The following is an 18394-nucleotide window of genomic DNA, read 5'->3' as shown; positions in this document are numbered from 1 at the left end:
TGAAGATCTAGTAAGTATATGAGACTATTTGTGTAAGTATAAAATTTATGGATAATTTTTTTTTTTTTAAATTACAGAAGAGTTAAAATAAATCGTATTTGAATTTTTCGAGCCCCAAAAACGAAATAAGACTCTTTAAAATGTCCTAAAAATGAGTTCTTTACAATCCGACATTCCTGTGATCAACATTCACTTAAAATTTAAACAATGAAATTTGGAACAAATAGATGAAATACATACCATATGGTGTACATTATGTATAAAGAAGGTCACTTTTTTTCATAAAAATTGGTCCACATAATTTTAATTTTTAAATTTTTGGTTCTGATACTGCACAAATATAGTTGTAGTTGTCTTTAACGAAATTTTAACAAATTATTCAAAACTAAGTATTTAAGCTAAATCAAGGATTTTCTTAATACAAAAATTTCAACATTGTCATATTTTATTTTTATGAAATTCAACTAAAAAAAAAATATCAAAAAAGTGTAATAATGAAAAGTTGTAGGGAATTATATTCTCTACAAGATTGCATCAGGACACTTTTGCCATAAAAGGTCATTTAAGGAAGATATTTCTTTCAACTCCTTGAAAGAAGCAAATCAATGTTGCTTCATTATATTGCCTTTTTGTATTATTATATTGTTTCACTACTAAATGCTACTCAATATTGGTAAAATTTTAACGCTAGAAATTTTCACTATTTCTAAGTGAAATCTAGTTAAAACCGTCATTCGTATAACTATAAAATACTCATAAAATGAAGCAAATCGCACAACATTCCTCGACTTTATCTACAACCGACATTTACCCGTTTGAGCACGATTTTTGTAAATTAGGTTTAAGACGCACCCAAACCAAACTGGTTAAATGCCAATTTAAATGCCGAATGCAAGGCATGCAACTAATACCAACTACTAAAAACAGCTTTCGTACTCCCAAAAACCCCTTTCACCAGATTAAATAATCAACTATCAAAAAAGCAAGTAAGCAAAGGAAAAAAACTGTTAGTAATAAAGACCTGTGCAATTATAGTAGCCACTTTGTCCTTATCGACGTGAGTGGTCACCCTCTTATTCTTAAGGTGGTGAGGAGTATCTCGTCGGTGCAACCTAGATTGCTTGCTGTCCTCCTTGGACAGACCGTCGCTGTCTCCTTCGGAAGGTAGGAACCCTACTCGCCGCCTTAGGAAGTCCTAAGAGTCAACCAAGACACCACACAATAAGTCAACGTGCATTAATAAACGAATTTCAGGATTATCAAACATGTCCAATTATTCTGTGATTTTATTTAATACACTACTGTTTAGTTAGTTCGGATCTTTAGTGTTCTTCAAAAAAGGCTACTAAGTACTTTTAAAGCAATATAATTTCGAATTTCTCAATAAAAATTATATAAAAATGGGTTAACAGTGAACATGTTAGAATTTCCTAAAATTAGGGAAAACTAGTAGTGAAAAATAGTGGTGCGATAAGCAAGAAGCAAATTAGTAAGTGGAAAAGTGATTTCAAAGTTATTTTTAGTGTTGTAAATTGTTGAATAAAGTCTGTTGAGTTTATTCAAAGTTTCGCTCATCAAAAATAACAACGTAAAGTAACAATACAGAGTGTCCCACCGGAAAATACCGCGGTCGGTATTTTAAAAACTGTAAAAAATTACTGAAAAATGAGATTTTCACATTTTTTCTTAAGTTAGTTGTCATTAATCGCAATTTGCACCGTCATATTTAATATAGTAGTTAGTTAAGTGTAATGTGTGAAAAAAAATAAAAAAACACTTTCTCAAAATGTATTTTTTTTGACAATATTTTGGAAACCGCTTGAACTACAGGACTAAGCTTATACGCCACTGAAAAAATGACAATTTAGCATCAAATTATGAATTATCTTGAGAATAATTCTCCTGATTTATTGCTCCAAAATCAACCCTTTTCATGAGAAATGACTTTAAGCACAAAAACAGAGAATTTACCAGTGTTTTGAACATTTTTTTTATTCAAAAACTGGTAGTAATAATTAACTAGTATACCGATATTTTACAGAAAATCGGTTTTTAAATAAATGAAGCCAGTGAGTCTTTTAAAAACACATAAATTGTTGATCACTCCCCGATGGTAAATTTGCCTTCTTTTATGCTTTTGTTCATGAAAACCGACTTTTATCGAAAAGGTTGACTTTAAAGCAAGAACTCTTTGAGGCTTCAGAAACTGTTGTCAAATTAACAATAATTTATGCAGTGGCGTAAAATTAGTTAAGATAAAACCTGAAGATACCTTAAAATCGCCAGAAATACGTCCATTAAACTCGAGTAGAATACGGAAATGTACCTATGAATAGAAAAGTGTTATAATTATAATAAATGTTAGCAAAAAAAATTCAAAACAGACGGTCAACCATTTGAGTTGACCCTCTGTATCTAATAAATTAAAGCCCGGAGAGAAAAAATGAATTACTTTGTTCATAAGAAATCTCCATGTGCTACTTATTTCAAGAAAAAATTGTTAATTTTTACTGAATGTTGACAGTCACCTGGTGGTATAAAGCAAAATAAGAAAGTAATTAATGCATGTAACTTGTATCTAGGTAAACTGCAATTTTACACTCAATCGCATCATTAGAAGTATCTTAACGACCTAAACAATGCATTTCAAAGTAACCTTGCAAATTACAAAGTCAATGACAGTGGTAGAAATAACAAAAACCGCTATAAAAGTACTTAGTAGCAGGAAGAAGCGAAAGGTTTGTTCAGTAATTAACTTCGTGGCAGGAAACATAAGTTGCCATCTAAACACTGAATATTGGACATCTAGATTGGAAAGATTAATGATACCCAAAGAAGAATTATGCCGAATTGCCTTAGGCAGAGATAATTGTTTTTCCGCGACTATTCTCAATATTACAAGACACGGAGAAAACGCTTAATATTGCGCCAATAATAGATAATAATACGGCCTGTCAATGCACTTATCCCGGAGAAAATTTATATTGTTATGCTAAAATGCAAATAACGGGTTAACCTGAGCATTCGTGCATCTAAAAAGGTTAATTCGCTTCAGCATGCACATACAATCCGTCAAACTTTAACGAAGCCACCACTCATTAGAAGGGTACCGAGTCGTAAATGGTATTTCGATCATATTGATCGAACATGTCGAAGGGCATTAATAAACTGTATTGACAGCGAAGGCGTTTCGCCGCTCTAAGTCATCAGTTTATATCCATAAATAAATTGTGGCAGTAGAGTAGGCGTCCAGGAAATACAATTCATCTTTTGTTTTATTTCGTCCTTTCTTTGACTCGATTCTTATCCGCCCAATCTAAACTGTAGAACATGGAGAATGCGAACGGGAAATGGCTACAAAAAAAACTAAACGGGTACTGTTAGAAGGATATTATTTGGCCGCGGGATGGTTAGTTTTAAGAAATCAACACGGTTTTGTAATTAGTTTCGTTCGGATTGTAGGTGTTGGCAATTCGAAGAAACTGATCTATTAGATTTGGTTTTAATTCTTCTCATCACTTGAAAAGCATTATAAATTCGTTAAACAACAGTACATCTTTTTATACTTTAACAAATTATTAGTGCAGCAAATGGAATTTACCAGAATATGCAGATTTGCATGACTTTTGAAAATCTTTGAAGCAAATCGTCGTAATCAAACAAACGAGTATTTCTTTTCGGCAATAAAATTGAGCGAGTCCCAGTTTCACCCTAATAAAAATGTTTAATCTTAATGAATCTAAGGGGTTGTTTAAAAATTACATGATCCCCGCTTTAAGAAAACTGGCTATTATCATACAGGGTACAGGGTTAGTTTTTTTCAATGTTTAGTGATAGAAAACTAACAACGGGTAAATGGGGAAAAAAAAGTTTCATTCTCAAGTTTTAGAAGACAAGATCTGTCGTAAAGAACATTCATTCGTTCAAAATGTGAATTTGTAGTACCGGAAAAAAACGATAGTATCAGAACGTCATAGATATCCAAAAACAATGGCTTCTCACTGTACGGTTAAAAAAGTTACGTACCATCATAATATTTTGTACAAATCACGTATTTATCCCCTTACCACCAATGCAATTAAAAACACTTACCTCGTCCAATTCCTCGTCTTGACTGGGCTCACTTTCTTCCTGGCCATTTCCTACCACATGAGCGTATTCTTCGGTAGATTTGGGCAGTATAGCCGAAATAGATGGCGGATCTACAGTTCTTGTGTTGTTTTCCAATGTTGGTTGTTGAGGTTGAGCAAAGTGAGGATTGACAGCTTCTATAGTTCCTAAACAAGCATAAAAGTGCAACCACAGCTACAAAAATTATAGATGAAATAGTATCCTACCGGCTTCGCTATTAAAAGCATTAGCAGGTCCATCAGGTCGATGCTCAGAGTCTTCTAGCGAGTTTTGCCCGTGACTGCTACTTTTTCCAAACAATTTGTGTGCTTTGGCCTTTAGTTCGCGAGGATGTGGAGTGTTCTGGCGTACAAATTGTGTCTGAAATAAATTAAAACCACAATTAAATTTTCAGTTACCAAATTTTTAAAATAACATATGACCTACTCAAAAACCATCTTCTCCCAACTCGTAAATAAACTGCGAAAAAAATATAAAATTGCGCCAGAACCAGAAGCTGTCAATGATAATACCATTGTGACACTACTGTCACAGCAAATCAACAACCGATTAAAACGTTGCAGCAAAGAAGGATCTTATTATAACAATATTTAACCAAACTGGTATAACGTTACAAATTCCCACCAATTTAGAGAGTATTTTCAGAACCACGATGACTTCTTATTCTTGACTTGAAGTTTGTATGATCGAAAATACGTCACATCGTCTTTGACAGACTAATAAATTTCAGCTTTTTGCCATCGTGGTTTGGAGCACTGGTGTGTAAATGTTCTCTGTAGCTCTTGTAATAAAAAATATGGGGATTAATACCCATATGTACTTTTTCAGTTCTCATTCTGTATCAAAGGAACGAATCGTACTGATTTGAAACATTACTAACTCGATTTATTTTTTCGGAGACCAGTTTGCAACTTTTTATCCATTTAACCAACCTTGCAATTTCACTTACTCTCCATTTTAAGCTGGACATCTTGTATAGCTGAAATATTTTGTTTCGTTGCCAGGCCTCTGACGATTTTAAAAAAATCTATAGTAGGTTGAGGACAATTGGGAAGGCTTCTGACAGTTTTCGGGGGATTTCAGTAGTACTTAGAAGCATCTGGCAATTTTTCGAAAGTTTTCAGTAGTATTTAGAGCCATCTGGTTTTTCCAAAATGATTGTAGAAGCCTCTGGCAACATTAAAAAATTCGCGGAATGTTTAGAAGCTTCTTAGAGCCTCTAAAAACAAGGTTTGGCCACATTTAGACACAGTTATTATAACCAATGGTTTTGGTTGGTACTGTTTGACCTGATCAGGAAAGTATTTTGACAGCTGTCCCAAATTTTGAAAATTAACTAAGTACTAAAAACTTCCGAAGAAGAAATAAATGTCAGATGCTTCTATTTTGCTTAAATAGCACATCTTTGAAAAAATACAATTTTTTATTTTTAGAAAATATTGAAGATCCACAATTGACGATTAATTTACGATTTCTGAGATACCTATACTTACCCCACTTACCCGTTTGTAGCACCCCATATACAATTTAGAGCTGTAATACAAGGTGTTCCATAAGCACACAATATTAAATCAAGGGTATATATTCCGACATTATTTGGCTCGATTTAGCTGTTTTGTATTAATCAAATTTTAATGTACCTAAATGTATAGTCAAAATTTTACCCTTTGAGAATGACGTCAAGCAGGTGAAAAAACACGCATGTCTGGAATTAGATCACAAATTTTAACCTACAAATACTTTGAAAAATGAGTGTGATCATGAGAGTTCAGTTGACATCTGGAAACTGTTTCTTTTCGTACTCGAAAAATTATTATCAAATTATTTTCAAAATCTGGAAAACTTTAAAATTTGGTCTGCTCGCAGGACATATTACTTTTAAAACGACCAAAATTGTTAATAGCAAAATGTAGTACCATAACCAAAGAACGTTTTGTTGAGGCAAAAATTAAAAAAGTACCGTCACCACCTTTACCCAAGTGCTATTAGGAACATATAGGAATTTAATGTATTTGCCTTTTTTGCAAACACAGTCAGTAAACTAAATAACAAATCATTTTTATAGAGTTTGTGAAAAAAGCAAATACTAAAACGACACCATAAAAAAACATCCATGCAAATAAATAATTTATTAAAAAAGTGTACAAAACTGTTAGTTAAGTTCTAAAAAATATAACGTGTCTAAAATAACTTAAATATTCGAACCAATAATTTAAAATAATACTTGGCGCTTTGTAGAAACTATTACCACAAAGTGTGAAAAAAATGTTAGTGTGTTAGCTGTGAAGTAAATAAATAAGTCAAAAATATTACATTATGTATAATGATAGCCACAACCAAAAATACAGGGCGGTGCAAAATTTTATCATCGCCACCATACTACCAGACCTTTTTTAATGAAAATTTAAACTGATGAACGGAATTTGAGCCACCCTGTTTAACATGCACTAAAAGTAAAGGGTATACAGTGTAAAGTATCAACAAAATAATGTTTGGTTAGGTACACATTTGATAATAACAACAACAAAATAACTTTGCAAATAAATCAACAAATAACAGCTGGAACAAGTATGTATAAACACTTGTGCGTTAAGTAACAGTTAAAAAACAGCTTAAAGTAGCGATTATTTGGTATAACTACTATAGTATAACAAATACTGGTTCAAATGACAAATATTAAATATTTTGTCCGTTTGAAGGCTTGCTCATAAAGCGAGCTCAGTCTTTTGAAAATTTTTATCAACCACGTTAGTATAGCATTAATTTAAATTTCATGTTAAAAACATTAGTGATAATAACACAAGTTGAAAAAAAATACGCTCAATCAATAAGTAAAAATTTATAAGGGTTAGGAATGAAAGTGTTAAATTATGGTTGAACTAAATCACGTATTAGACAGTTTATTTTGGTTAAATCCAGAGACGTTAATATGCAAGTATGGAAAATTCAAAATTATTTACATGACATAATAGTAAGAGAAAAGACAAATCAATGCTCTAGTCAAAAATTAGGGAATTTTTCATAATGTGTCTAGCTAACTGGAATAACTTGACAGTTTTGATAAAGTGGTGATGGGAACAATAATCAAATAACGGCAGACTGACAGATTTACGTTTTTTCCATCTTTGTCAATAGCATTGCTTTGCTTCGCTTTGATTTGGTATGAATAATTTTAAATTTTCTATACCTGTATACTTAACAATCAACCGGCTTTGATGTATTTATATTCAGAAAATATTAGACTGATATTCAGTCTCATAATTATTATATTTATCTTAAGCGTAATTTTGTTATACTGTCAAAAAATACTTTTTCCATATTAAGCCTGCAGTATACATTATTTTTGTATATAACAGAGTTTATTAATTTGATATCAAAATAAGTAGATGCCCGAGCATTGCGATACTTTTCCATTGGGAACATTTGGTATTATTTTCCATTTAACATTCGCTTCTTAAATGGATATACAAAGAGCATTGTTATGGCGATAATGAAGCAAACGTTAATTAAACCTCTTGACAGAACACGTCATCAATATCTTTCAATGTATTCAGGCTGTAATAGCTATTTGTCCTACTAAGAGACCGCGATCTTGAGCGAAACGAGCAGCACCACCGATCAAGGCATTGTTCAAACACCCCTTTCGCCCTGCCGAACATTGTTAACAGCCACTCAAGTGGGCTGACGTAATACACCGACGAAGTTGAATTTGAGGGTGTATAATAGCTAACCTAAAAAGTAATTCGCTCAAAGACTCTGACCTTTCAAAGTATAGTCACTTTTTACTAATCTTTGAATATACAGGATGTTCGACAAATAGCACGTGGAACAGATATGTCAAAGATACATCTTAAAAGTCCCGAAATAATTAATAATTTTCCTATTTGCGTACCGTAACTGTCCAGCACTCATTTTACTACTCAAAAACATTTCAAACATCAAACAACTCTCTAGTACAAGTAGATGGTTCCAAAATAATGTATAAAAACCAAAATCAAATCAAATCTGTCAACTACTGATTACTTCATAGAGGACGGTATCTACAGCTCTAAAATCTTATTTGATTCTGTCAGACTTTTTAATCTGTATGTGTGATTTACATTAAACATCATATTTTGCCATCCGTTATCAAAATGCAATTTAAGTCAGAAAATAAAATAAAGGTAATTTAAAATTTTGTTATAATGTATTATTTATGAAATAAACGCCGATGACACCTAACAAAGCACTCTAAAAAAAAGATAATATTAATTTAGATCAGGTAATCTGGTAAATTGGAATTCTACCAGCCATTTATTTATTCAAGCTCTTATCGACAAATGTATTGAGTATAACCTGTATAACAAACCCCTGGTTCTCATCTTTATTGATAATGAAAAAGCCTTTGATATGGTAAATCAACAACAAACTAAATCAACAATCTAACTACCGTATAGACTACAGATATGTTAATATCATTAAAAAATTCTAAGGCTTGCATAAAACTGCATGACTGTACGGAAGCTTTCCCCATTGAAAGAGAAGAGAGAACTTCTTACGACCCTATGGAATACATATTCAAAAGGATCGATTTTGAGGATATGGGAGTGAACATCAATGGTGTGGTAAGAGACTGAACCATCTGAGATTACAGACGATATTGTCTTGGTTCGGAAACGGCAGGTTTAAAAATCAACTTTAATAAGCCAGTTTATTACCAACTTGGTAATGAGTGAACGAATTTCACTGGGTTTAAATCATATTGAAGAAGATTCTCATATAATTATCGCGGACATAAAATTCTTATAGACAAAACAACCAAACCCGGGAGATAGCGCGAAAAATCGGCTTAAGTTGGGCAGCTTTTGGAAAGCTAAGCAACATTCTAAAGTCGAACATTTCAACCTGTCTAAAGAGTCTTCAACCAGTATGTGCCTGCTGTGCTAACGTATACAGCAGAAGCCGTAACACTAACAACTAAAACCAGATGAAATCAAACTGAATAGATATATTACAACCAATAACAGTAAATTAGATATAAGAAAACAGATAAATATATTTTTTGGAAATTAGGAGTGTATCAAACCAAACTACTTTCAATTTTACGTTGTTTCTGAATCAACTGAAAAAGACTAACAACTTCGATTTTCAAATTTCAAACACCCTGTACGCAAGACCATTCCCCCAACAACAGACCCTAAAAAAATATTAAAATCGATAGCGATCATTTAAAAAAAGATGATGGATGTCGTTGAGCCGAATACACAATAAGTTACTTCAACCAACCTTTTAGGACATTAAATTTTTGTTCTCGTATTTTGCCGGAGTAATTTTTATTATATTTTCTGAAAAAGGTTTCTCGCGTTTCAAGAGAATAATTGCAAACTCTGATAGTAAACTTTTTCAAGAGTTTCAGTTATTATTAGTTTACATTCATTTTGATAGAGATTTGGATACTGGTTTTATCATTTTGTGTTATTTTCTGCCTTTAACTCATGTTTTCAAACTTTGTAGAATAAAAAATAACAAACTGATTCAACTCGACTCGGCACACAAGTGTAAATTAATTAAGTTGTTAATCGTGTTGGTCGATTGTACTATTTGCTTTTCTACATAAATTATAACCCAGAATAACTTGGTATTTTCTTGGTTTCGTTCCTCCATTGAGTCAAAAGAGTTATTTTCTTCTTCTCAATAATGTAAGTATAAGTACAGTTTCACCGGTTCTTGATCGTTTAGCTATAAACCAGTCCTGTTCTGTTAAAATAAATTAGCTGAAGAGAAATTTTGTGTGGCAATACGGTTTTAAGGATTTTAAAAAAGAGAAATTTAAATTTTTTTTTTCTTTTTGCCGATAACGATATTCGGTCATATATTCTTTATAATCGATTGAGAGTGTATGACACTTTTTGTCACATTAGCATTTTCAACAATCACGATTTCTATGTCCTCATTTTGACAGTAATTGTTCCAAAATTGCGTTTATTTGAGAACATCCTGCATATAAATTTGTCGCCCCGGAGAACTAACCCATAAATTTCGAAACCATTTAAGGTCATTTTAATAAAACCAAGTCAACACCAATCTACAAGAACTGAACGTAATTTAGCCAGCTTTTACTTGGGGTTAACTCAATTTCATGTGTGCCTACCCAAATGTTAGAAACCTACCCAAATATTAATATAAAAAAAACATACCTCTTTGTTCTCCTGGTCTTGAGGATCGGTAAACTTGACGCTGTGGGTCCGGCTAGCCTCGTGCTCCTGCCAATCGTCCGAAACGTCGTCCTTGGTGGTGGACGCTGTTATACGGGACAAAGTGCCGTTACTCAAACCGGTGTTCACGTCGCAACGGTACAAGCGGCCATCAGAAGCTGTGATTGTGACAATAGCGGGAGCGGCAGCAGGGTGCGCACATAAAAAGAAAACGGCGTAGGGTGCACAACAGCAACACGATACATAAAGCAAAACGTAAGACAAAGTGGGTACACACATTCGTTTTTTTGAAAAAAGCCAAAAACATTTGCTGCAGTTAAAGTGCAAAATTCCAAAAGTTAGAATGACGACACCAATTTAAAAAGTTGTTGGGTTTAGTAATTATTGTCAGGTTTCACCATAACATGAATAAGGACAATAATGCCATTTCCAGCAACACTTGACGTCCTAGAGATATAGAATAGGAGAGTTTTAGATATTGGAAAAATCTACAGATTGGCAAATTTTAATGTTTTAAATAAAAAAATCAAGGCGTTTTTGAAATATTCGTGTTTTTAGATCCAAAACACTTTTTTTAAGTGAATTTTCTCGTTCCGAAACTTGTAACGATTTCTGAGATTTATTAAAAAATAGATACTTTTTGTTAAAATAATAAAAACATGCTCAAAAAATCAAAACTTAAAAAATTACTTTTGACACAATAAATATTTTAAATAAATTTTTATAATTAGTATAAATTTAAAAAAAAAATTTTAAAAGCTGTTTACACAAATCAATTTTACCAAGATATACTTCCATCAAGTTTTGCTAAAATACGATTATTTTCGAAAATAAGAAATAAAAAACAAACAAACATAAAATGTTAACAAACTCTCGCTTTGGATCGTTCTGTAGGCACTTATAATGCAACTATTTTATTTGTCGAGTCAATAATTGTACTAGGAATTGTAAATTCAATTTAAATATTAAGTAAACAGTAAAGAAAGATTAACAGAAAAAGCAAATTCTAAAAAAAAGCACATAAAAGCCCACTGCAATTTACTTAAATTATCTTGGAAATATAACTTCCCAATAGTAAAGATTGCCTAAACCTGTGCCACAAATTGAAAAAAACTCACCTATAACCGGCTGGTACTCTTGTTGGGGAAGAAGGAAGCAAGTGAGAACGGTTTTGCCAGTGTCCGGATCGGTGTCAGTCTGGAAAGTTAACAGCGGCTGTGCTTGGTTGTCACTTAACCAAACAGCCTAAAAACAATCCCGTTAGCGCGTAACGTTAACTATAATAACCCAGTTTAGGTTACCTTTAATCTAAGCTGGAGCAATGTGTGTGGTAAATAGGGTAGCCTATTACCCGATACGTCTAATACATGTAACCTTTTACAATCACCCAAAGTGTCAGGTAACATTGTCAGTCTATTGTCTCGCAAACTTAATACTCCTAATTCACATAAATTGCCTAAAAGGAAACAGATAATCGACAAAGTTTCATTGGTAACCATCAGCTTTTTTAGTTAACAGTTTAGTTAAATCAGTGAAAATATCTTACCTATTTCATCAGGTATACTTGTCAAACTATTCCTATCTACGTTTAAGTTAGTTAACTTAACGAGTTTTCCAATTTCAGTTGGCAGCTCGCTAAGAAAATTTTCTGTTAAGATAAGCTCCTGTAAATTGTGGCAGCAGCCGATATTGGAATTTAATGAGGTAAGTCTATTTTGGTCAACCTAAAACAAGTAAAATGTTTATTTAAATTTTAAGAAAATTTTGTTGGGCTAGACAACATTTATTAATCAAGTTATTTGCAGAAAGCCACCTTTAGGACTTACTACACATCTTGTCTAATCCAGTTCTAGAAAGTTACTTTTTTAAGTTATATTCAGGATGAATTCGGTTCAAATATATCAATTTGAATGCCTTGAAATCCTCATTTAACCACCCTATACAAAGTCTGAAGTAGCAAAAACGTCAAATAACTGAACTGTTTAGCCCGAAATAGACTGAATTCAACACTTTTCACTTGAACACTCTGTAGCTCAGTTATTTTCATAGTTACAGAGTGATTCAATATCTCAACTTGTAGCCCTTGAAATTCTCTTTTATCCACCCTATCATATCTATAGTGAAGATGTATAATAACTGAACTATTTAAGCAAAAAATACAGAGTGAACTGAATTTGACACTTTCCAACTTAACACCACAAGGTGTGAATATATCAATATGTAGCCCTGGAAATTCTGTTTATAGTGATAATGTTAAATATCTGTAAATGTAAGCATAAACAAAGAGTGAACTGAATTTGACAGTTTTCTCTTTGACACCCTGTAACTCCAGTAACTCGACGGTTTTGACAGTTACAGAGTGATAGCAATTTGTAGCTCAGTGTTGACCATTTCATAATCACACTAACTGTGTATTGTGTAATAAAATTAATATGACATAACGCATATTTTAGAAATTGGAAAAACTAATCTTAGATAGATGTAATAATATACAGGGTATTATACTTAAGAAAGTGCATTTTTTATTTGTTTAAGTAAGTGCAAATGATTGAACTTTCGATAATACCATAGAAAAATTTAGTTTTTTGATTTTTATTGCAACAGTAATATTTTATTATGCCATATTTCTGGAAATTTGAAGAAACTTTTATTAACCAACAGTATTTACTTATAAACTTAATCTTTGTTATAGCTTTTTTACGCAAATATGATCAAGTTAGGTTATTGTCTACAATGTAGAAGAAATTTTAGGCATGAAAGCGTTAACCTGAGTGTTAAGCTGTAGTAACACAGACTATCTCGCTCTGTCAGAATAAGTGAAAAGCATATACCTAGACACTCTAGTAAATGTTGACGCCAAAATCTTTATCTGACGCCAACTGTACAATTTAAACAAATGACCGGCAAAATAACCCTGTATAATTAACCTGTTTTTAGATTCCTTATCAAATTCTAAGTAAACAATAAGCAACCCAAAATTGTTTTGGTATAACGGTAATTACAACGATTCAGACGTATTTTGTCTGAAACGCTGTATTTTTAATAATTATATGTCCAACTAATTACTTTTGGTTGCATGACAATTATCAATTGCAAACCACACTGGAGGTTTTTTCTAACAGCCATTTGACACGTTATAGAGTCGCCAGACTAGTGAACTTCATTATAAGTTATAATTATTACAAGTACGAATTTAAATAATTTGTCAAAAAGTAAAACTTCACTTAAACCACACATAAATATTGTTGCCAAATTTCCACTTTTACAAGAACGCTACATCATTTAAAACAATGCTCCGTTTTTGTCAATAACTAGGTGATATCTTAAAAGGGTAAAGTTCAATTTTATATTTGCTTGTTAGCTGCATTTCGTAGATGTACAATTAAAATTGTTGGCAAGAAATATCCATATTAGGATCAGGGAATGTGAAAACCAAATACCAATTTATCTAACCACAATAGCGAAAGCCTTCTAGTAATTATATTTATATCCCAAAAGAACGCCCTCAATGAGTCAAAATTTATGGCTCATAATCTGTCAACAAATAGCGTTCATATCAAAAATTTATCGCCCCTTCACATTAAATTGCAATTACCCGGAAAAAGAATAAACATAATAAGTATTAGTTTGCGTTCAGAAAATATAATGATAAGAAGGTGTTAGATAAACGCAGTTTACGACATTCTTTTCATATGTGAACACAAAAGATTAATTTCTGACTAACTCATTCCTTATCAACAATATGATAACGCCACTTAGTAAATTCCAACGAGTCAGTTATCACGTGCTCTAATGCTCACCTTAAGAATAGTAAGCTTTTCTAATTTGCCAATTCCATCGGGCAACGTCTCTAAAACGTTTTGTGACAAGTGGAGATCTGTCAAGCTTTCCAACCCAGCTATTTCTTCGGGCAAAAATTCCAGTCGGTTTTCACTCAAATCCAAACAGCTCAAAAGACTTAACTGTCCAATTTCCGCGGGCAACGACTGTAACTGGTTGTGATCCAGCCACAGTTCTTGTAAAGCTGGCAGTTTGCCTATATGTGGGGGCTACAATTAAAGTTATAATAAAACCATCCACGTTTTGCGTTATAACTAACTCACCAACTCCTCGATTTCATTATCACCCAAGTCCAGCCGTTCCAAATTGATCAGTTGACTGAACGATGCCGGCAGTTCTTTAAGTAAATTTTCTCGCAGTTCCAACGAGGTAAGCGATACCAACTGTCCGAAGTCAGCTGGTAAGCTCGTTAAGGACATGTCATTTAGTCCCAAAGTGCTTAATGATCTTAGCTGCGGAAATGTCGTCGGTAGCCTCGAAATGGGATTCGAACTGAAATCCGCCACCCGTAGTGCCTGGAGATGACCAATTCCTTCAGGAATATCAGGAATGTCTGAAAGTTAAATAAAAATTAATCCTCACATTAATAACTATTTTACAATTGGCTGAATTTAATGGGTAATATATTACGCTACACTTTTATAGTACTTTCAAACGTAAATCGTAATGTAGCGTGTAGATGTAGAAGAATGCTTGACACGCAAACACACTCATGTATGGGCATTGTGCAATAACTTAAAAATGCAGAACGTCGCATTTTCGATTACTTAACATCTTGTATCATTTAATATTGAAAATAGAGAGGCTAATATGCACCGCTTTTATATGTCAAATTAGCAGTAGACGTTACGTACTGTTTCTGTATGACAGATACATGTCAGAAACATTGTTTAATATATGCAGAATGTGAGAGTTTTAATTAATAATTTATGAACTTCATATGAGTCTAGAAAATGACCACAATAATGGCAAAAATAAAAAAGTACTTAAAAAATTGATCTTATAAGTAGGAATAATAGATTGTATGGTAGGTAGTCTAGGTCTTAAAACCTCTTTTTCAACTTTGACCAGTATTTTTACTTTTGTTCTTAACTCCAAACTTGTTATCTTTCCAAGAATATCCCACCCAGACTCCTGTAGAAGTCTAGGATCTTCGTGAAAGAGGGGTTTAGGTGTTTTGCCACTTAAGTAGCAGTGGCCCTTGAGTAGAACGGTGACGACTCTTCTCTGGTTAAATCAAGAAGTTTTTTGACACTTTCAGGATAGGGCTATATCAGTCTTTTTGCTTGACGTTATCCCTGAATTTCCCTCCAATGGGATTTATTTTTTTCTCATTTAATTATTGTTTCGATTTGCTGACAAATCCACTATTTTTACATAGTTTCACAATGCAATACTAATTTTACAAACTTTACTTTTTTCATAATTTATATGGGCCTTTTAATTTCAACATTCACTGTTTCTACTTAAAACTGTTTTAAGACGGAAATTAAAAATCCAAAGTCATTAATAATACATTGAAAATTACATAGTTTTAATGCCACGCACCATAAACTACAATAACTATTGTCACGAAACGTTATAGCTGAAACCAATTCGTATTATTTTTAAAAATGGTTTCAATGCTGTGGTAATTATTTTGTTTGAGAAATAAATGTTATAATTATGCCAATCGATGATTCTTTGAGTCATGTTAATAAAAAAGCAAATTTAATATCCACTTCCTGCATTTTTAAAATCCCACAAAGTCGTCGTTTCACGAATTACTTATCGTCATAAGTGAGAAAATCCCAAATACTTCATATTGTAACTGAAGCGACATTTAAATAACCATTATATCATTTCTACTTTGTGACTCATTATCTCAAACTCATTAATATACATAAACTACCAATTAAAGTACAGTATTAGAAACGTTAAATTAACCTAGCCCGTAGTAAGTTTTTGTACTAATGTATTCAAATAACAAAAGTGAAAGTTAAACTTGTAAATTCTAAGAAACTAAACAGAAATCATTTGCCTCACGATTCAATTTTCAACTAATGATCCTTTCATTCTCACACTCTTTAGTAGTTTAATAGTTCTGCAATGTATATTCTATTCACTATACCAAAGATAGGATACCTACTTACAGACAAAAGATCAAATTTTCATGATGTCGTACGAGAATTATAATTTTTATTCCAAGGAAACCTCACCGTTATTTTATGCCCTGATATCTTCTAATTGTCACAGTTGCATTACAGTTAAACAATTAAAACCCCCTTGAGGAAGTCTTTCTTTTACAGTTCTTCTACAAGTCTTCAGGTTAACTTATAACCAATTTTATAGTCATTTTTGTTTTACTCAAAGAACCAATTTCTTTTACAGAACATTCTATCAATTATCACAGTCCTACTGCAAAAAGATATTCATATAAAAACAAAAATAAAACTGGATTTTAGCAAAAGCAAAAATTAATATTGCAATTAAAACAAAAGTAATGCTGAAGGTTTTAAAATTCATAAACAAATTGACCTTGTCAAGTTTCTAAATGACCTGAACAAGGTATGACCCAAGTAATTTTGAACGGCCTATTGTTGTTATCACATAAAGTTAATAATTTGTTTACTGCCAACATGCAAGTCGGTAATCAAATTGTACATTTCGTATACGTTATTTTTTTTTGCTTAGACTATAACAACTGACGTTTCAAACATTATACAGCCAAGCAATTAAGATAATTAGTTTACATGCTTGAGAACAGGAAACATATGGTAACCTTATTTTGGATTAGGATGTGTATAAGACATTAATCAGAAACAAATTCAAAGTTCAATGAAGTCAAAAACTTAGATTTATAAAAAAATATGTATAAAACTGAAGCAATTACTTTATTAGTTTACACCGACATGTAAATTACGAGAAAAGCTAAATGACACCTACGAAAACATTCGATTCGAAAAAATTATTAGACCGATGTTAACTTTATAACTGATTCATATAAATAGAAAAACCTTCAGTTAGAATAACAAAAATCTAAACCACCATCATATTTTTTATTATTTTATTTGGTCTGGCTATAAAGCTGCCTAGCAATAGTTTCTTGTTTAACTGTACTACTAGTAATAACCTTCACTAAGTGTTTACACGTAATTCACAAGTTGGGCATTTTAGTGGATTACTTCACACATATTACCGTCTGTGTTTACTGTTATTATTACCTACCACCTCGCATTGACAATAATTGAATTTCTCGAACTACTAAACCAATCATCAAAGCAGTCCAAACCAATTTTCAGGGACTTGCCTTTTGACTAAAAAATAAAATAAACTGTCGTATTTTCTGTTAGGTAAAACATCAGGTCACCTTGAAAACTGAGGGATTTAACGTAAAAAAGCCAGACAGCCTTACATGATAAAAGCGAAAACGGATACATAAGGCCTCAAAGGTATTTTCGATTCAAAGGACAAAATCCGATTTGCCCTTCGGTTCAGTCATGGCAACCCTAACCCACCCACAAGATAAGGTTTTACTCTAGTGGTTTTATGGATTCGTCCGAGGATTCGTCCAAGCCTATATTAATAATTTGTCGTCAAAACCCTACTATTTATTATCTCTTGATATCTTTGCTGAAAATATGAATATTTTAGAATTGATCACTTAAACAAGTGGCGTTAAGTATGTACTTATTATAAAATAAAAACGTTAGAGGTTTTTAACTTTATGTGGCAGATAGCCAACGAAAGATGAAAGCAAACAATTAGTTTACTGTTTTTGACATATCAATGAAATTTACCGGAATATATTAGTCACGCTACAAGACATTTAAGTTAACAGGTTATTGTGCTGTAGATTATGATTTTAGAATAGTCATGTACTTTCCAAAGTTTTCTAATCAATTTTTGAAAAACTCTGTACATACATACAAGTGGTCTCTTTTAGAGTTACAGATTAGTCGGACATTCTGAACTGTGGAAGATGCAAGAGACGTTCAATTAGAAAAAAGATTATATATAATCCAAAAATTATTCGTTCTGAAAATAAAGGGAGAAAATGCAAAATTAACAACTTTATCAAAATGCGAGTAGTAAATCGCTGGAGGTGGTGGAATTTTATGTACTGATGACTGTTATGAATTATTGAGGAGTGTATTTTCCTGGGTTTTTTCAAAACTCCACAAAATACCTTGTAGAAATACAAGTCTGATTATGTTGAGATTTGCAAAGCTTTCAATATTTCAAATGAA

General features: G+C 32.3%; 1 protein-coding gene across 11 annotated transcripts in view; it reads right to left on the bottom strand.

Annotated features, from left to right (window-relative positions):
* scrib (scribble planar cell polarity protein) overlaps positions 1-18394 on the bottom strand; it is a 74358-nt gene that overhangs the window by 38156 nt on the left and 17808 nt on the right. For 8 of the 11 annotated variants that reach the window (XR_014178606.1, XM_081981541.1, XM_081981546.1 and 5 more), the window contains exons 3-11: positions 14429-14718; positions 14126-14374; positions 11872-12049; positions 11627-11781; positions 11444-11570; positions 10308-10483; positions 4338-4491; positions 4093-4277; positions 1022-1195 (exon numbers count right to left, since the gene is read on the bottom strand). Coding sequence is in view for 10 of the 11 variants with exons in the window: in XM_081981541.1 (XP_081837667.1) it covers positions 1022-1195; positions 4093-4277; positions 4338-4491; positions 10308-10483; positions 11444-11570; positions 11627-11781; positions 11872-12049; positions 14126-14374; positions 14429-14718 (1688 nt within the window). In the remaining variant the exon portion in view is untranslated. The remainder of the gene's footprint in view (positions 1-1021; positions 1196-4092; positions 4278-4337; positions 4492-10307; positions 10484-11443; positions 11571-11626; positions 11782-11871; positions 12050-14125; positions 14375-14428; positions 14719-18394) is intronic. The other 3 variants (XM_081981542.1, XM_081981543.1, XM_081981544.1) reach the window with 3 other exon arrangements.

This window comes from Ips typographus, linkage group LG6 (assembly GCF_016097725.1).
Source record: "Ips typographus isolate SLU linkage group LG6, UJ_Ityp_2.0, whole genome shotgun sequence".
Lineage (NCBI taxonomy): Eukaryota > Metazoa > Arthropoda > Insecta > Coleoptera > Curculionidae > Ips > Ips typographus.
This window is presented reverse-complemented; position numbering and strand designations above follow the sequence as displayed.